The following is a 21,239-nucleotide window of genomic DNA, read 5'->3' as shown; positions in this document are numbered from 1 at the left end:
GTTAATGACCTGTCATTATGTTTTCTTCCAGTTCAAAAGGCTAAATTTTTAACTTTAACATTGTAAATCATAACCTAAATGTTTTTTCTTGGTTTATAGGTTTTTAGGTCACATAGTATTATATAATAATAAGGACTTCCCAGGCGTAATTCTGCTTCAGGCGTCATTTTAGTTTCCAGGCGTAAGTTTTTTCCGGGCGTCATTTATTTTTCCGGGCGTAGCTCATTTGCATTTTTCGCCTCAAATTCCTGCTCAATTCCTCTTAGATTCCTCTTGGGTTACGCCCGGAACCTGTATATCACCATATATGTATCGAGACAAACTGACGCCCGGAATCCCTTCTCCAAGTACGCCTCTATTCCCCCTATATTCCAGGTGGAACATTTCGTAACTATAATCCAGAAAACACAGAGAAGAAATTTGAGAAAGCAAAACCAACTCACCTGCATTGTCAGTTCATTTTCAGTGCTGTGTGCAGTTAACAAATTGAACACATCTGGTTCATAAACATTAACAATGACAGAGCTGGTGCCCTGTTTACAAACACAGACGTTTGACGTGATTTAAAGAAGAATGTCTTTGTCATTGAATTCTAAGAATATTCATGTAAGTTCAATTCATTTACCGGTAACTGAAATTATTTTTGAATAAACGTAGAAATTTAAAATATAAATATATGCATCTGTGTTCAGGCCCCTTTACCCTGGTTACTTCAATAAAAATTGGATTTTCTTTTTAGATTAACTTATTTTTCTAAGAGACTTCCTGGAATCATAGATAGAAGGATCATGTTTGTAAATACAGCAATAGAAATTTCTTATACTTTTTCTATAATGCCATTTAATAGTTTAAATTCTCGGAAAGTCAAGACCTTGGTAGATCAAAATAGAATAATCTTGGAAATTGAATCACTTTTCCTTCAAAAAGCAAGACATTAACGAGCTTTGTTAGCTACATTGTATATGGGAAGTGTATCAAAATTCACAAACAACATTTCACTTCTGAATCAACAGCCTTGGATATTTAAATAGTTTTAATGACCTTTGGGCCTCATTCTTTCACCTGCAGAATGGAATAATTTTTCCTGATTTTTGTCAACAGTGGCTTCTAGGTTGATGTACATGTATAATTTCTTTCCTGTTAAGTAGTATAGATGAACAGAAAATCCATAGTGGGATTCAGATTTCTAGCACAAGTACAGTATATCAATGAGTTATCTCCAGTAGGTCAAAATCATGAGCAAAGCCATATTCATTTTATTGGATGAATATGTCTTTTCCTTATTTCTATGATTTCCTTATTTCTATGATTTCCCTCAGGAATGTTCAGGTAGATATTGTGATTTTTTAAAGGGTTTTTATTCTTAATTGTGCAGTCTTTTTTAAATGATAAAAAGCCCATGGGCTACAATGCTCACCTGTGTTACATAAGAGTAAATTCAACCATCATTTACTGTGTGTGAACAATTCTACAGATTATTGATTGATACGGTTTTAGTCTTTTAAATTTTTGTCTTGCTGTTATATGTACTGAAAAAGTCTGTTTACTTCTATGTAAAAATTCACCTCTTCCTATAACCCCCTCTCCCATTTCTCTACCAAGTTTGAAACCTATTGAATCTAAATTATGTGGGAATGCAGGAATGCTTTCACATTAATTAGACAAACTCAATACTGTTCTGCAGAATAAGATTTTCCCCATTCATATTCCTATACAGAATATTGACTTCTTATTGTGGCCCTACTCTAGGGTGCTATAATTTCACTGCTGTTGAGGTTATACAACATGAGGATGTTTGAAAATTAATTAACTTATATCCCTTGCTGGTCTTGACAAGTTTTTAATCAATTTTTTTCCATTTTACTGAGTATTTGCCAGTGTTAAACTTGATTTCTTACTATGTCCCCACCTTAGTCCCAGAGATTATGGTCTGAACAAACTTGATTCTACATGATGTGGAAAGCTTGCACATTATCTTGACTTTCATGGTCATACTTTTCATCAGAAGTTCAAATTAAAAACCCTGAGTTAGAGATGGCTTAAGTAGGGATCAATTGTAGATAATGCTTCTATACATGAAAAGAAATTTAATCTCCAAACTGCAAAGCCATGTTAGTCATATTGATATTAAATCATTGCCATGCTGTGTGGATTTAGAGACCCCTCAAAATTATAGTGGGGCCATAATACAAGATCAATTTTTCATGGAAATGTACAGAAAAATCTTTTTAAAATCTTCTCCAAAGTTAAGGTGAGCATTCTGATCCATGGGCATCTTAAGTAAAATCTGACACCCCCCCCCCCCTTTTTGTGGCCTTATCCTGATCTAACAGGCCATGATTTGGACAAACTTGAATCTAAACTATGTGGGGAGATTGGACTCTGGCTGTATCTATCCTCTGCTACCTTTAGGGATACATAACACAAAAAATTTGATGCATGAATTGATGTACATTTTTGGACCGATTTTGAATAAAAATAGCACAATAAATCCATACAATATAAATTACGTTTTCTTTGATGCTGAAATAATGCGACTTTACGCTGTTTTCTATGTACACTATACAAAATTTTGCACACTTTCTTTAACATTATTACGAATTCTTACAAAATTTTCACACTTACCTTGGTAAACATTATTTAGGTTACTTATATAAATATAAATCTGAGATACATTGCTAATTTCTGAAAAAAAAGTTTGCGTTATTCATCCTTAAGGACCCTCATTACAACAGTGCAAAATGTCTTTTGGACACTGAGAAAATTATACTGAATAAATGTGCAATCATTGAGCTAATCTATTTAATTTTCAATATATGGTACATGGCATCCCCCCCCCCCCCCCCCCCCCCCCCCCCCCCCCGAATAATGTTCAAAGGCAACAAAGTATCAATGAACAAAAATCACTGTTGTTTACTTCAGTGGGGGAAATACATACAAATAAACTGTTCAACTACTTTATCTTGGCTTTTTAAAATGTTCGGAATGCTTGATCACAAATTGAGTAATACACTGAAGATTTCAGTTTATTTGAATTCAGAACTAAGGAGAGATCACTCTAACTGCAGAAAAATACTATATAATCAGAACTCTTTAATGTGCAGTGTAGAGAGGGTTCATAAGATTTTGCATACTAGCTGTCCCTGTGTTTACTTGTATAAAGTTTGCCTTCATTCATTGTGGCACCAATCTAGACCCAGGGACTATGATTTGATCAAATTTAATCAGTACTACCGGTACATGAACATTCTTGCACATTAATTTTAGAACTTGTGGTCCTGCTGTTCTCAAAAAGATTTTTTATGATTGAAACTATGAAAGACGTCGACCCCCCCCCCCCCTCCCCCCTCATTGCGGCCTCATCTTGTCCTAAAAAAGCTGCAAGTTGAACCATCTGCATATTTATCTGTCTAAAGCTGGCCAAACTGTATCCCCCTATGTAAAATATAGACCCTTACTTTGACTCCAGCCTAGCCTGGGTTTTATTTGATAAAAAAATGAAAAAAAAAAACTTGAATCTACAGTGAAAGTTGTCTAATCTGGATGTTTTGTATTCTGAAATCTTGCCTGATATGATGTAAATTCTAAGCCTCTTTCAGTAAATTCGATTATTTTAAAAAAAGTTGTCTAATCTGGTCAATTTCTCAATATATATCCTTGCAATTCAAGATTTATATTATATTGTAATAAATACAAACATTTTAAACATTTTACAGGAAAAGAGTAAGAAATACACATATTATATATTAGTCTTTATTTGTTGGTTTTTCAGTATAATTAGCAGCTATTCCAAACAATCCCTCCACTGCATCTGTCACGGGGGTCTGCCCAAGCTGCTGGTCCAAGCCTCGCCATGATCTGTTAGAAAGATACTCCCCTGTGAAAAGAAAAGTGGAAATTACATCTACCGACCAGAGTTCAAAAGATGTCTCTCTGTATTATTGTGCATTTTCCCCCCTAATGATAAATAGGTCCACTTCAAGTAAATTAAATCGATCCACCAAAATACTGAATCCTGATCATACTGTTTATGAAATTTCAAGTCTATCTATAATAGGAGGCCCAAAGGCCACAGGGCTCACATGAGTTATTATGGTACTCTCGATCTCTCTGCCAAATTAATATGTAGCAAGCACCCTTTCCTTGGCTCCATTGCCAAACTAAGTCAAAGGACACACATCATCATCACTGCATCACATAGTAAATTAGCAAATTAAAGTCTTGATGTTCTGCAGGTAGTTGACACACTATTATCAAACTGCAAAACCCGATATATTGTGACCCACTCTAGGGTCATGAATAAATTTTAAACTCCACTACAAAAGGATGCTTTCATTTTAATTTGAGAGTTAATAGTTTATCCTTGCTGTTCTGACAACAAATATTTTGGCATATGCCAAACAGACTTCAATCAGAAGTGCTAAGTTGTGCCTATGGGACAGGTCAGCTGAAAATGTTTTTTTTTTTCTTTTTACTCTGACTAACGGATCCATTTTATTTCCTACTGTCATAGATAGCAATCATTTTCTTATAGAAGTATTAATCAAATTTGTAAATCCTACTCTCCACTCCTTCAAGATTTATTATATGGATTGCAGTTTCATCATTTCTAGAACCTAATGAATTAACACTGATGCACCTATTCAAGGCTTTCAAAAAGATTAGAAACATGTGGTACTTCAAACCAAATAGGAGATACCTTAGGGAAGCGATTTTAATTAAATATGTTATAATTTTTTTTTCCTTCAAATTTCAGTCAGGTAAAAGTACTGGGTACCAGCAGATTTTGGAAGGCCTGGACCTACATGTATATACTTTAATACTTTCTAGCCAAAAGCACTTAAATTCAATTTCAAAATCCAAGGATACAAGTTGAAAGCTTTGATAATTAATTGAGAAATCTATATAACACAGAGGATAATCTTACCTGCTGAGTCTGCCTTTATTGTGGACACACCCAGAGCTTGACTACGAAGGACAACAGAAGACATGGTTTCTGGTGGGTCTTTAGACACGCCTATATTTCTCATCTTCCCTGTAACCAAGGATACATCCGCAACCTCTTCATCAGGAATGATTAGCTCTCTATAAGATGATCCTCCTAGAATTGATGACAAAAATCAACTGACATCAAAAGCAAACAAAAAACACCTATGATTTATCCTGAATTTCAGTTTCTTGTCAGAGTTATTTCCCTTTAATGTGCAAACTGGGTACCAAAAATAAATTGAAACTAAAGATGACTGATCCAAATCTAAATAAAAGTAATGACGAAATACTTAAGGTACCTGGTAAAAGGTCTGCAAAGCTGGTGACATAGTTCCCATCCCACTCCAAGTTACTGTTACAAGCAAGCTCCATCTCAAATGGCGTAACAACAGGCTTGTAAAACTCAGAGCTGTCTAAGAGACTGTTCTCTGGACAGGCCACCAAAACAAACACATCGATTTCCATGAAGTTTGCCAGTTTTGGAACATTAAGTTTGCCCACTACAAAAGTATAACTCTTTTTTCCAGCCCTCTTGATCATATCTTTCAGTCTGTTAATAATGTTTAGATAGTTCACCACTCCGAGTGTTCCAACAACTATTCCAACAATACTGGCATCTTTAGCCCTCTCTACCATGTGAAAGCGCTTCATCAGTGCCTTGTTGCTCCTTACATTTTCTTTCACAATTTCTTTTAGTGATGGATTATAACAACAGAATGTACACTTGTTAAATGTCATCATCAAGTTTGATAATGTCAGACTTTCCTCTCCAATATAAAATATTTTTCTGGACTCATTGAATTCCTGTTCACTCAAGTTGGGAAACAGTCTCCCACATTTCCTGAAAACCGAAACCTGAGAATCTGTACTTACAGATGCTGAACTGTTCAAATCATTGTTCTCTTGACTAGAGCTAGTATTTTCTGAACAAAATGATTCTAAGCCAGTGTTTGAAAGATCTAGCTGTGACGCTGTCAAATTCTTGAAATATGGAGTCAGTTGACTGGAAATTGATTCTGTAATGAAAATGTAAAGTTTCAACAGACTTTAATATTTCAAAATATGTTTTAATCTCAAGAACCAGTGAACATAATATTTGTTGATGAGAAAGTTTACTGGTATGTAAAGCAAAATGTGTAAAGTTTATTATTTCTGTGATGCCTTTATTTGTTTAAGTTAGTATACTGTAGCTTTTTAAAGAAGTTGCCTCGTGAGAGACTTTATTTTATATAATCTTTCTTGGCAAAAAAATAAACACAAATTAAATTTCCACATTTTACAGAACCATGCAGTCAATTCTATTAGTATTACCTGCTACATAGGCATATTCGGTGTCATAGATCAGGACCACATTATCCTCGGCTGAATACAAACTACAAAACTTCTCTATGCAATCTGTTACATCAATTTCTTGATGACCAAACACATACAGGACAGGAAGACGATTGGTAGGGCTCAGACATGCCTGACCGAAGTGAATGATACTGTTTGCCGAAAAGTGCTCTGCTGCCACTTCATCCACACAGCAACTTTTTGTAAGTAAAAATGGAAAACATTACTAACGTTGATGCTATCTAAGAGATATTACCTGCAGTGTACTTATGACAATAGTTTATAACACATTGTGTAACAGAAATGAAAAAAATACAATGGGCCAAACCAGGATTCAATTTCTAAACAGGTGCTCAACCAATGGCAAACATTCCTGTCTGACCTTACACAACTCCCCTCTTTGATGTGGTTCATCACTCAACATGCTCTAAGAGGCACAAGGCTCATCAATGGCAAATTTTGTTTTTACCGTCATCCAATACATGGTCAAGACACAAGACTTGACAAAAAGAAAGGAAGTGCAATGGATCAAACTAGTTAGATTCAAACCTGATCCCCCTGAATTTTAGACAGGTGCTCTACTGGGCTAAATGTATAAATATCTGGCCACCAGTGATGAAACCTATCAGATGCCAAACATGTAAATATATCTCAGGAATTAAATTATAAATGTTGCTATTAAAAGTATAAATATACAATATACCTGCCATATGAGGTGTCCCCCAAAATAGCTATTTTCTTTTTAGTTTCTTCCTCTAGTCTTTCAGCAACTCGAGCTGCATCTCTCATTATCTTATCTGGAAACTGGAGAGCAACCTGTGCATATACAGAAAGGAAAAATAAAATTAATCTATATAAAGTTATTAGCTCACCTGAACTATAGGTTCAAATAAGCTTTTCTGATTACTTGTTGTCTGTCGTCTGTCTGTCCGTCCATCTGTCTGTTAACTTTTCACATTTTCAACTTCTCCTCCAGAACCACAGGACCAATTTCAATTTCACTATAAATCAAAAAACATTCTTGCGTGAATGGGATTCAATTTTTTTTTTTAAATAAAGGGCAATGCCCTCTTTAAAGGGGAGATAATCAAGGAAAAGCAAAAAATAGGGTTGGTGTCTTAAAAATCTCTTCTTGGCCAGAAATGAGGAAACCTAAGTGAGAGCTTCCTGACACAGTGTAGATTCAAGTTTGTTCAAATCATGGCCCTTGGGGGTAGGGTGGGGCCACAATTGGGAATGAAAGTTTTATAAAGTAATATAAGGAAAGAAATCTTTCAAAATCTTCTTCTCGAGAACAGCAAAGCCATGAATAGTCATGTTAATATGGAAGCATCTTCAGGTATTGTAGATTCAAGATGTTGAATTCATGGTCCCTAGAGGTAGGTGGGGCCACAATGGTTGATCAGGGTTTCAGATGTGAACATATAGAAAAAAAAAATTTTAAAAATCTTTTTCTCAAGAACAGTAAAGCAATGATTAGTCATATTTATGTTGAAACATTCTCACTGACTGGTAATTTACATTCAAGATTGTTCAATTCATGACCCCTGGGGGAGGTTGGGGCCGGAATAGGTGACCAATGTTTTACATAAGAATATATATGAAAAGATCTTTAAAAATCATCTCAAGAACAAATCCTGATTAGTCTTATTTAAACGGAAGTATCATTGAGTATTGTAAATTCATTTTTGTTCAAATCATGGCCCCTGGGTGTAGGGTGGGGCCACAATAGGCAATTAAAGTTTTGGAAGGAACGAGGAAGCACAGGGGGAAAAGTCTGCTGATAAAGAACATCATGACCAATATGGTTCAGGTTAGCATTGTGGCCCATGGGCCTCTTGTCATACTTAACAGTATGTATTTTACATCTCTGATATTGATTGAGGGATAGCCTATATTAATGTGCAGGTGATTTACCCTTTCATAACTATTGCTTGTTATCCACCTGGCACACCTTGGGATTTCATACACATCCTCTATCTCACTCCTGGCAGTAGAAGAATGTAGTTTTGTAGCATCAATTTTCCTCTGGATAACTATTTCGTCGGCAGTACTAAAGGCTGACATTGTGTCTTAATGTAGTATCTCAGGATCAGCAGTCCAATACTGGGTCTGTACTTCAGTACGCTTTTCACTTTTTGACCAATTTGGTTTAATTATAGTAAAGATTTAAAACCATATCATTTCAATCACATGCTCTGGAAAATTTACAAATAAATATCTTCTTCGACCAGTTAACATTACTACACCTCTCACCCCTGATTAGGGAGCCCTTCTAACTCATCATTCACATGTTGTGTACATTGTCATTCCATGCTTGTAGCATAGGGAATGCTTTGTTCACTGTTTCGCATCTACATTGGCAGCTGCGAAAATAATAAGAACTTTAATATTTTTAAAGAAATAAAAAGAATTCCTTATCAATATTATCCTATATCTCGTTCCTTCTCTAAAATACTGTTCAATTTATTTTTTCCAGTCCAGTTTTGACGAATAGTTTTACCCAATGCCACACAATTCAAGCGTTCTTGTGAAACAGACGAAGGAAATTGTTTACAGAGAAAGTCCTTCTGCAATATTTGTGTTATTTTGTTATTACGGTGCAGCTAAGAATATTGATAAAAAAATTTGTCTTTCCATATAATTGCTCTCATAGGTGAGTAATAAGTCTATATTTGGGTCGATTATTGGCAGTTATGTCACAAAACTGGCACAGACTTTGTTGAAAACAATATTTCATTTACAGGCACACCCTCACCAAGGAATACCATTTACATTGCCAGTATATAAATCATTTGCATCATCTCATATTTGCCAATATATATAACATTCACAATTCACACATCATGTGCACTTTTGGGCCAACGAAACAGATTTGACTGGTGAATGATCTTAAATGGTAGAGGTATCATTGGAAAGATACATTCTGTCATGAAATATAGACTTGCTGTCATTTGTAACAGTCACTAACTGTTCCAAATCCAAAGCACAAATTCTAATTCTTGTCAGCGAATTAATCTTACAACATTTCTGTTAAATTTTGAATCTCCTTCTGAGACACACTGGACCACTGACAGACACCCCCCCCTTTTTTTGAACATTATTTTTCAAGATGCTATACATGTACCCAGTCTGGTCAAACCCCCGAACGGGGGTAAACGGAAATGGGAAATCCATACCCCCAAACGGGGGTAGGAGCATGCGCAGATGCTTAAAAATGTGCGTATTTCACGCAAAAAGTAGGGGTTTACAAAAATCGCCGGTGCAAAGTAACGGATTATTTGGCAAATGTAAAACCACTCGGAAATGATAGATTAAAGGTGTTTTTAGAGTTTGTATTTTACAAAAATACAACTTTATTGTACAAATCGGGATTTATTCACTGGCAAAGTTGGCGATCTTTTGCTCCTTGACATGCAGGTATTTAAGATAAAATATTCGATAAACAGACATAAGCAACTAACATTAAATTGAAATTATAAAAAAAAATGTATCATTCTACCATATATCTTTTATTTTCATAGTAAAATGCAAGAAAAAATGGTGCCAATATCGATTTATTTATGATCGTGGGTTTCTGTCCGCATTTCCTCTGACTAGCAATCGACAGTCTTTATTATCAATAATCACGCCCAGGAAGTGTAACAAAAATAATATAAAAATAAAATTCAAATGAAATCTATCGTATTTATTGTCTTTTATATCTTATAAGAATTAAATTAAATGTTCGGCAACTTGTTGTTGTAGTTTTTTTTTTTAAATAAATACGATTGTTTGGGGAATAACACGATTATATTTAATTTTATTTAAATCTAGATTCTAAATTAATATTTTCCTCATTCTTAGAATATTTTTCCTTGTGTTTTTAATTCCATAATCCTAATTGAGACGTCCTACAAAACAGGGACCTATATACTATAGGTCCCTGTACAAAATAATGTTATTCCTACATTATAAATTCAAACTATGGAAAACTTAACCTGTTAATTTTTTTCTGTTGATATTTTACCAAGTTCATAGCAGAAATAACATTATTATCGATCTTTTTCCTAAGATAGATGATATAGGCAAGTTTGTTTATATTGGATACGGCAAGAGTTACTGTTCTTGCGCACTGCATGACGGGACGGAAAACCCTCGTTTGGGGGTATACCCCCGTTCGGGGGTTCGACCAGACTGGTAACAGGAAAGGAGAGAAATGTGACAGACAAGACCAAGATTTGAACCCAGGCCCCCTGAATTCATTAGTCAGGTGCCTTACCAACTTACCAATCTGGCCACTTGTGATCGAAGCTGCCCATCCGCCACATATATGTATATTATACATGTAGGTCCAAGCAGAAGCTAAGGAGTTCTTGGGAATTAACTAAAGAAGATTTCAGAACTAATTCTGGTGGATTTTTTAAATTTAAAAAGAAGGAAAAACATTACTTTTGAACCTTTACAATAATAATGATTATGTAATCCTTAAATACATGCATCATAATGTATAAAAAATAACATCAATAAAAAAAATTGTACATTTCAAAATATCTGTTATGGTGAGATAGCTAATTATGTAGAATAGACTGTTTCACGATAACTGTGGTACTGCTCTTTTGCAGGGCAAAATGATGTGTTTTGGTGAAATATGACGTAAAAGCAATTGTTTAATATACGTCATTTAATTATCTGTCAACAAAAACTTTGCCAAATGTTATTGATTTGCCCTGCAAAAGAGTAGTACTGCAGTTATCATGAAGGGGCTAATTACTTGTTACTAATTAATTTTCAATATAATAACACCACCAAAAAAAATTTGAATTTGAGTATTGTGGTTTTATAATTTTTCATAGAGCTTAAATTTTACGAGGGTTGTCCGGTAAAATCGTGGACAAAGCGTTTCTCTCAAAAAATAATGGGCGCACTAAGCTGAAATTTTCAGCAAATGTTTATTCATCATATTTTAGTGCATCTTCATTTTTTTGAAAAAATATAGACATAAAGATTTTATTATGCTTGAATGTGCACAGGGTACGGTCCTACGGCGCACGATCAAAAACACAGGGTTTCATTAGCGAATATACGAGAATTATTTCAGAATAAAAGTATTAAATAATAAATAGATAAGGTTGGGGTAAAAATTATCCTATTTCTAATCCACTATCTATTATTTCTTCTTTTGTAAAATATCAAGGCATTTGTTTAATTTTTGGCTGTTTCCCAAACATTTGAAATGGGAAAGAAGTAAATGCAACACATGAAAAATGGGGATGTTTTGTGACGTTACGGCGCACCGGAGAGCAGTTCAGTTTGATTTAGATGTGGTAATGACACCCTAAGAAGCTTTAAATGACTACAGAAGAAAAAAGTATTAAAATATCACTAGATCTTTAGTATACAAGTGAAATGGGAGTTTTCTAAGCGGAAGCTTTTTGATCTGCTTACTGGGTAGAACAAAACATACGGACAAACAGCTACTGGCAATAGCAAAAGACGCTGTCACTGTAGACTGTCGATATAAGATAGCCTATTTAGTTGAATGATAGTGAGAGTACTGTCCATAACTTACTGATAAATCTTCAGAAGGCCCCATGTGTGTGCGAGATTGGTTCCTCGACTGTTTATGGAGGAATAAAGGGAAAATCAAGTATGTGCATTAATGAAATCCCCGAATTTAAATGGGGCTTATCCAACTTTTATTTAGCAAAGAGGAAATGTGACGCTGCCTTAGACACTTTGACGTTATCATCTGTGCGCCGTAAATCGATACCACATATAACATAAAGTCTCATATTTTGTTTATTTGAGCAGATATATATTTGAAATTTGCTATATGTATTGATGAAAAATGTACTAAAAAGAAAGGAAAGTTTTAGAACGCAGTAATGATTATAATTTTTCAATCTATACAACTTGTCCACGATTTTACTGGACAACCCTCATACATGTAGTTGTGATGGTGATTGAGCCAGACCACAAAATTACATACTGGTGATCAACAAAATAAAAAATTAACTAATGACAGAATAGGACAAGGTGATTGTCCACTAATTTTCATATCAGCACTATTTTATTTCATGCCCAAACCATGAAATTTGATCCCCAAGAAAACTGTAGTATTTGGATGAAGATGCTTATTTTATTGTGTCCTTTCCAGGAAAATATGGCTACAGATGAAGAACCTTGATATGAGGTGAAAAAAGCAAGAAATGTTTCTCTAAATCTGCGAGGTAACTCCATACAGTCACTATAGGAAATGAACAAATTGTGGAGGTGGACATGAATCAGCCCATGTCCTTCAGTGTCCAGCGAGAGGTCCAGTTCAGGTTTCTCTGTCCAAATGACATTGATGAAGTAAAAAGGCTGTGTACAGAATGGTTTCCTATTGAGTAAGTGATGCATTCTCTGTTAAGTGTATTGTTTAAAGACTCTATAATTTCAAACATCATTTATTTGACCCATTCTTAATATTAGATGTATACGTTCAAACCCCCTTAATTTGAACTTAATGGTACTGAGAAAACATTCAAGATATCCGAAGATTCAAGACATATCCATAGTATTTGAGATATCAGTACCAGTATTTCAGATACTAAAGTTCAATAATTTGAAAAATACCAAAATTTTACAGATACCCAGACACCTGGTACCAGGAGATAACTTCCAATCCCAAGTTTTACTCCCTGGCAGCCACCTACCATTCCAGAATCATAGGAATTATTGTGGTTGAGGTCAAACAACTTGCCAACACCAATAAAGAGGTTCAAATGATAAAGTATTCTAAAACATTAAGTTCCTCACTCCCCCGCAAACTGAGTAGAGTCTTCTAGTGTTTTTAGCTCACCAGAGCCAAAGGCTCAAGTGAGATTTTCTGATCAAAGAGTGTCCAGCGTCTGTTTAGCTGTGTGTGGTGTATTGTCTGTAATCTTCTCATCTTCTCAACCCTTTTTCTTGTACGACTAGGCCAATTTTAACCAACCTCGCCTCAAATCATTCTTGGGTGAAGTTTGTTGAAATGAAGAGCCCTCTCTCAAATGAAGATAAATAAGTTAGAATATAAGAAAAATAATAATATAATATAAGAAATATAAGAATAATATAAGAATAAAAAATATATAAGAAAAATATGATTGATGTGACATCACAGTTTTTTTTTTTATTAAAAAAAAAAAAATGGAAGTAGCATTGATTGTTTTTAGACAAGTGCAAGAACTACCTACTTTGACCCCCAAATATCTCAGTTATCGCTACTTATCTGACTGTAAAACTTACAGAATCTTTTTATTACTGTAAATCTTTTTTTGATTGCGAGAGCTTTATTTTTGCATAGTTATGCGAAACTGTCTGCTCGCGAGAATGTCAATTTCTTGTATATTAGTATTACAAGAGATTTTAAAGAGCAATGACCGAAATTCTTGAAATTTTTTTCTCGCTTATAAATACCAAATAACAATCTCATGAAAATAAAGTTTCTTGAAAAAAATTAAGTAATCTACAGTATACAATTCTACGCATATCAAAATTAACATTGCTTAAAAAATCTTTTTAAAAAATCTTTTACTCAAGAACCATAGGACCAAATTAAAGAAAAACTACCCTGTGGAGGATAGGAAATTGAGGATGGATTTAATTTTTTTCAAATCCTGGCTATTAAGGTATGGCCACAGTATAGGATCAAAGTTAAACACTGAAATATAAAGGGAAAAAACTTTAAAAGTCTCATGACAAGGGCACATTTAGTCATTTATATGTAAGCACTCCCATGTAGTATAGATTCAATTTCTTTTTATATCACGGTCCCAAGGTTGGAAGGGTCCTCTATAGGGAACAAAGTTTTTTTTAGGGGAATAAACAGGAAAAATGTCTTGAAATATTTTTCTCAGGAACAGAAGCCATGATTAGTCCATTGATATGCAAGCATCCATATAAAGTGTAGATTCAAGTTTACCTCATGTGGTTAGGGTTAAGGCACAATTAGAGGATGGACTTTTACATGGAAATGTATAGAAAAAAAATCTATAAAAATCTTCTTAAGATTAGAAGGGCAAATGTGATTCATTTGAGCCCCTTGCTTATCGTTACAATAGATAGGTCATGATCTTGATGCCAGAATTTTCAAGGTCATTTTCAAGATCAAATATGGTTGAAGACAAAATACACAACATTTAAATTAATTCTAAAGAGTATTTTGTGTGTGTGTGTGTAATTCTAACAATTTTATGTCCTGTATATATGATTATGGCTGTTAAAGAGTAATTGAGTCAAGCTTAAAATCATAGGACACAGCTGCCATGATTTCATTATACTGGTATTTATATTTATGCCCCCCCCCCCCCCCTTCGAAGAAGGAAGGGCATATTGCTTTGCTGCTGTCCGTAGGTTGGTCTGTCTGTCGGTCCACCAACATTTTCCATTCATTTTCTTTGCAGACGTTGCACATATTGATATGAAATTTGGTATACAGATTTAACATAAGAATATCTAGATCAAGTTCTGTTTTGGGTACAGATGAGCAATTTTTGACAGAGTTATGCCCCTTGGACCTAGAAAAATTCTAATTATTTGCAGTATCTGTTCCATTTTCTTTGCAGAGGTGGCACATACTGAATTTAAATTTGGTATACAGATTTATCATAAGGATATTTAGGTCAAGTTTTGTTTTGGGTATGATCGAGTATTTTTTGAAAGAGTTATGTCCCTTGGACTTATAAAAAATTCCAATTATTTGCAGTTTCATTTTCTTTGCAGGGGTTGCACATACTAAATTGAAATTTAGAATTTTGAATTTGGTCAAGTTCTGTTTTGGGTACATTCGAGCAAACCCTATAATGTATGTCCAAAGGTGGGGAGGGTTGGGTTGGAGGGGAGCATAAGTGTTTCACAAACATCTCTTGTTTATTGAAAAACTTGTGTCTCATTGGCAAAAGCCTTGGAGATCCTTTTTTGTGATTCAAAATACATTTAATCAATATGCAGTATAATTGCTTAACATTGTAGGATGCAGATATACTGGCCTCTTATTATCCCTCAACATGTCAGGTGGCCTATATTCTCAGCCTGGGTGTGGTGGTGGACTACAGAAAACATGGAATAGGTATGTATTTCATCTAGAGTCAATCCTAATTATATAAAAATTCCTAATGGCCTCTATCACATTTAAACATGTAATATTTTATTCATTATGCAAGTTCCTTATTGGATTTTTAGCACACCTGAGTTGAAAACTCAAGTGAGCTTTTCTGATCACATTTTGTCTGGTGTCAGTTTGTTTTGTAAACTTTTTAACATTTTTTGACTTCTCAAGAACCACTGAACCAAATTCAACCAAACTTTCCACAAAGCATCCTTGGGGATTCAAGTTTGTCAAATGAAGAGCATCACCCCCTTTCAAAGGAAGATAATTAAGAATTGGTGAAAATATAGTGACATCTTTTAAGAATCTTCTTCTCAAAAACCACCAGGCCAGGAAAGATTTAACTTAAATGAAATCTTGCTTACATAGTGTAGCTCCAATTTTTTTTTTCAAATTATGGTCCCAGGGAATAGGGTGGGGCCACAATAGGGTATCAAAGTTTTACATGGTAATACAAGTATACAGGGAATATTCTTTAAAATTTTTTTGATGAAGAACAGCAGAGCTTTCATTAGTCATATTCATATGAAGCATTCTCAGGTAGTGTAGATTCGGGTTTGTTCAAATCATGGCCACTGGAGTAGCTTGGGGCAATAATAGGAAATCTCAGTTTCACATGGTTATATTTAGAAAATATTCTTTAAAAAAAAATCTGATGAAGAACAGCAGAGCTTTGATAAGTCATACTCAAATGGAAGTCTTCAGGTAGTGCAGATATAAGTTTGCTCAAATCATGGCCCCCAGGGTTGAGCCACAATAGGAAATCAAAGTTCTACATGGTTATATATATAGGAAACAAATCTTAAAAAATCTTCTGAAGTACAGCATGGCCAAGATTATTGTTAAATGTACAAGCATCCTCAGGTTGTTTAGAATCAAGTTTGCTTAAATCATAACCCCTGGGGATAGGATGGAGGTACAGTAGGGGATCAGAGTTTTACAAGGTAAAATGTAGGAACAAGTCTTTTTAAAGAGTAGCTTTAAAAAATCTTCCTCTGTAGAACAGCAGGGCCAAGGTGACTCAGGTGAGCATTGTGGCCCATGGGCCTCTTGTTTTATTTACGTCTTGTGGTTTCTTTAATACTCATGGGCATTAATTTTTGTGTATTTTGTACAATTCACAGTGGTCCTTCCAATAAAAATCATTGTCACATTTCTTATTTGAATGAACATTTTATTTGGTGGATTGTCTCGTCAACGAAGTCCATGAAAATTAGTGTTTAATGAATATTGATGAAACCAAAGTAAACTAAAACTATCTGCAGAAACTTAACACATATCAGTAATATCTTTTTTTATTGCTAATTACATACATTAACTATTTTTTTTGTAGCTTCCTTGTTATTAGATAGCTTAATCTCTTACCTCACTGCCAAAGAGCGTTACAACTGTAAAGCCATATATCTCCATGTCCTGGCCACCAATTGTGTTGCCATCAAGTTTTACGAGAAGCGAAGATTTAATGTCCACAGCTTCCTCCCTTACTACTACTCAATACAAGGAAAACCTAGAGATGGATATCTCTATGTGTTGTACATCAATGGTGGAAAACCTCCTTGGTCCACAATATATCCTTTAGAAAATCCTGGTTGTTTAATGCAAATTCAAATCACGTTATGGTCAACAATATATGATGTCACCCCATTTTCAGTTCACTAGAGACATAGGCTACATGTAGGTTGAAGGAGCCTTTTCAATCAAAATTGGTCCTGATTCCATCCACTGTGTGGCATTTTTTGTAACTTGTCTATGAACATTTTACAATTTATCTTCTTTAGAACCTTCAACTAATTTCGATTAGGTTCCAGACCCCTCCTTTCCTTTTTTGTGAACAAAAAATACACACTCTTGAGAGATCTACAAAAAACAAAAGTCACGAGCATTGCGAGGTGGTAAGAGCCTTTGTTCTAGAGTTGCGGAGTAAGGAGTTGATCCTTACGTCGCAGGTTCAAATCTGCTGTGTGATGCAGAGACCATTCCTTCTGATTAAACCATATAAACCAAGACCCCATGTCACAGTAGGTGCTGGCACAAAAAAGATCCCTCGCTGCTCAAAGGCCATAAGTGCTGAGTACAGGTCTAAATTTTCAGCCCTCCACCAGTTAGGACTTAAGTGAGCATAGGGCCTTATGTTTATTATAGCTTTACATGTGGTTTCCCTATGCATTTGTACACACATGTACTGTCGATCACCAAATTTTCACAACACTTTAATTTCGCGAGATGGCTATTTGGTGTTTATAAGGGAGATAATTTTCACAATCTCCGGTTATGTTCTATATAATCTTTTGTACTACAAATATACATTGAAAATTAAATTTTGGCAAGCAGGCAGTCTCACATAATTACACCAAAATAAAGTTCTTGCAAATAAAAAGTGATCTACAGTAAAAATAAGAGAAGTAGTGTAATTCTTTGTTCAAAAAATTAAAATGGATTCTAATAAAATTATTTTTGATTTTACTCTGCAATGTTAGTAAGTGGGGATGTATTAACTGAAAATTTTGATATGAATTATCTGTTTTGATTTAATAAATGATTGAAGAACACTAAAAAGTTTGGGAAAACATACATTGTGGGTGTAAAGATTTAATGGACTCGAACTACAGCTGAGAATTCAGGACAAGACGTAGGAAATATATACGATAAACTAATCATTACTTTCATGCAAGAAATGTTGGTTTTGGGACCTTTTACTAGCAAATATTTTTAGCCATGTACATTTATTTGTTTAAAGTAACTTTTCTGAATTAAATTCTTTCCTATTGGAAACAACCCTTCAACAAATCTTAATATGGCCTACTTGTATGATAAGAAACAATTCACTTGACTAGGAACTAGAAAAATAGATCAGCATTGTAACCATCTGATCAATTTACACCTTTAATGGACTTTTATTATAAACATGTGTTATATTCAAAATTAATTTCACAAAATTATGTATCAGTAATTTCCTTAATTGTGATACTGATTATTTCATGAATATGGGAGAGTTATTGATGAAGTTACAGCCATGTGCCCTACCACGACAGATCATACGAAGTGTACGTGGATGGTTTTGTCGACTCTTGGCTGGGGCCACCTCTGACTAGTCACCATTCCATTTCCTACCAGGGAGCATCTCAAAAAGTATAATCCTATCAGGGAAAATTTCAGAAGTATTCTTTCGATAAATGGTACCATGGTCTTTCTTCCATTTTCCAGTAATATTTAGAACCATGTGAACTTCGCTGTTTTACTCCAGCAAAGTAGTTATGATGCCTACAATCAAACTAAATGTATTTTTTATTATCAGAAATATTGCCTCGTTAAAGATACTGAAAATGTTAAGAAATTAAAGGCCAAATTAGTTTATCTTCAACCAAGAAAAAATAAACAAATACTCTGGCTTACTGACACAATGGATCATTTGCATTGTTTTGAAAGAAATTTTTTATTGAGAGTTAGAAATTATAATTTATTGCTATGATTTAGTTGGTGAGGACATGTTTTTTGAGTGCCAATTCCAATGGATTCCATGTGTTTATTACCTTTTGTATTATTTATTTAAACATATTTTTATGTATTCATGTATAACAGTGAAATGAAAAATATTTGAGATGCAGACTATTTGCATTAAGACTTAATGAACAACTTCCACATTTAAGAATAAGAATTTTTAAATGTAACCATGAATTCCTCCATTGCAGGGTATGAAAGGAAAACTTAAAGGTCTTTTTCCTACTTAGGGTACTGTACTTGTTAAAATACTGTCATCTTTTTGTGTTCAAGATTTTCATTTACAAGCACTTATGGCCTTAGAAAATTTTTCATGATTTGGCCAGATATGAAATGTACAGCAATAAACATAAGCAATTAAGATATGAAGAAAAAGTCAAATTTATTCTTTACAGTTTGAACATTTTTAAAGTCGGTTGCTTAGTACATCTATCATTTCAATTTACTTTCCAACATAAATCGATTTCATAGTACATGTATACACTAACTTTCTTGAATCCCTTTGCCATTATTTAGATTTATCTATTAAAAGTAAATTTATGTATCATCAAATATCACAGTTTTTTTAAAGTAGAATTTATTTAAATCTTTTTTAGCATTCAGTAGAACTGACCATATATGGCTGTAAAGAAAAATTTAATCCACAATCTTTTTTTTTTTCAAATCTTATATGGTAGCCATAGTCTGTTAAGGAAACAAGACAAATTAGCTTTATGATTCCATGCAAATTTATTTCTGATAAAGGCATGGCAACAAATAAGAAATTCGATCTTCATTGCAAATACATGTACATGTATGTTTGACTGTAGGTGTGTCTGTGAGTGTGACAACATTTTATGGAAAGAACTCTGATCTCATTTGTTCTTACTCTTTTTAATTTTACAAAGCTGTTATTAAAACCATTAATTTGTTGCTTGTTCAGGATATAAAAAACATACAAGTGGAGTTTATTTTTTTTAATATTAACTCATGTAACTAGCCTATGTTGATGGGCTGGAGTGTTATTGTACTCAGCTGTTTTAGTATGTTTAAAAACTGAAAATGTTACTCTGGGCATAATGTTAATTTCTTTGCACATACTTTAACATACATTTAGGTAGAAGTAGGTAGCTCTGAGAAACCAATTCAACTAACAATTTGATGATAACATGTATTAATTGTCCATCTAGATGCTACTTTACCTGAAATATAAGTAATAAAAAAAAGACATCAGATACACATATTTTAGAAATGCTGTATATTCTCTATATTTTCATGCCATTGGTCTAATTCCAGCACTTCAAATGAGGACAAGAAGTTTGACTGTGGGGTTTTTTTTTGTTTTTTGTTTTTGCACAAAACATCCAAAACATTATTAGTTTTTCCTGCAGAACATCCCATATTTCTAAAAATTTTATCAATTGTTCATGTTCACTGTATTTCTTTTTTTTTTTTTAAAGTTCACACCATCTCTGTGATATGTTCTCTGAAACTGAAATCCAACATTATGTACATATGTCTTTTTCATGTCTTAAAATTGTTTTGTTGTGACTCAAAACATCAAGATATTGTGCAAGGCAACACCATTATGCATTTTAGTGCTAACACCAGAACAAACACATTTTTTCTGTGATAGTTAATACGTTACTGAAATATTGCATTCTGGGACACTATTGCATTTTTCATTGACAAATCTTCGACTACTGCCCCAGATAATGATAGATTGTAGAAAATGATTATTAATATCAAATCCCAAAATTAATGAACAATCATTTAAATATGGGGAGCAAAATAATAATTATACATTGGAAAATGGAACAAACTAGCTGTCCTAGTTCAAATAGTAGATGTTCATTACGGTCACTGTAGATGTATCACCAATAGGTATGTATTTACATGTACCACTAAATGGAATAGATAGAAATGCAAAGCACAGTTTTCATTAAAAAATATGCTTTAATTTGGAGTCACTTGTTATCGTTTCAGGTCATGATGTATGCTATGGAATCTGTGACGTTTTATTTGTTTGTTGATATATTTAAATACTTGTGTAGTTACTGTCCATTCTGTGTTATTCATTAAAATTACGGATGAAATAAATATTTCAAAAAGATTATATTTGTTTTCCTCTATGCTTCACTATGGTTGCAAGAGTGCAACTTAAACAAGCTAATTAATAGAATTTATGTCCCTTGCTTAGTGACAAAATAAATTGGTGAAAGACCTAACAAAATGAAGATGATTGTGAAGAATTGACCTAGACCTTTTACCTTTTGGCCTCAAATCAATAGCCTGAGGGGTCTTTCTCAAGTTAGAGAGACTCATC

At 33.9% G+C, this 21,239-nt stretch overlaps 2 protein-coding genes across 2 annotated transcripts; one reads left to right on the top strand and one right to left on the bottom strand.

Moving 5' to 3' along the window:
• Positions 1-3,737: 3,737 nt before the first annotated feature.
• Positions 3,738-8,704, bottom strand: LOC133200124 (2-(3-amino-3-carboxypropyl)histidine synthase subunit 2-like). Its single transcript, XM_061335871.1, has 6 exons — positions 8,239-8,704; positions 7,025-7,137; positions 6,301-6,518; positions 5,289-6,005; positions 4,928-5,101; positions 3,738-3,877 (listed from the first exon to the last, which is right to left on the bottom strand). The coding sequence occupies exons 1-6, from the start codon at positions 8,386-8,388 to the stop codon at positions 3,747-3,749; spliced, it is 1,503 nt and encodes a 500-aa protein (XP_061191855.1). The 5' UTR covers positions 8,389-8,704; the 3' UTR covers positions 3,738-3,746.
• Positions 8,705-8,865: 161 nt separating this feature from the next.
• LOC133200121 (N-alpha-acetyltransferase 60-like) lies at positions 8,866-21,027 on the top strand. The gene is made up of 6 exons (XM_061335870.1): positions 8,866-8,977; positions 12,461-12,692; positions 12,935-13,064; positions 15,301-15,397; positions 16,770-17,004; positions 18,405-21,027. Exons 2-6 carry the CDS (start codon positions 12,583-12,585, stop codon positions 18,526-18,528), a joined length of 696 nt encoding a protein of 231 aa, XP_061191854.1. The 5' UTR covers positions 8,866-8,977; positions 12,461-12,582; the 3' UTR covers positions 18,529-21,027.
• The last annotated feature ends 212 nt before the right edge of the window (positions 21,028-21,239 follow it).

This window comes from Saccostrea echinata, unplaced genomic scaffold (genome assembly GCF_033153115.1).
Source record: "Saccostrea echinata isolate AGI-Se365-2 ecotype Australia unplaced genomic scaffold, CSIRO_AGI_Sech_v1 ptg000037l, whole genome shotgun sequence".
NCBI lineage: Eukaryota > Metazoa > Mollusca > Bivalvia > Ostreida > Ostreidae > Saccostrea > Saccostrea echinata.
The sequence above is the reverse complement of the archived record's forward strand: the minus strand, read 5'-3'. Positions and strand labels throughout refer to the sequence as shown.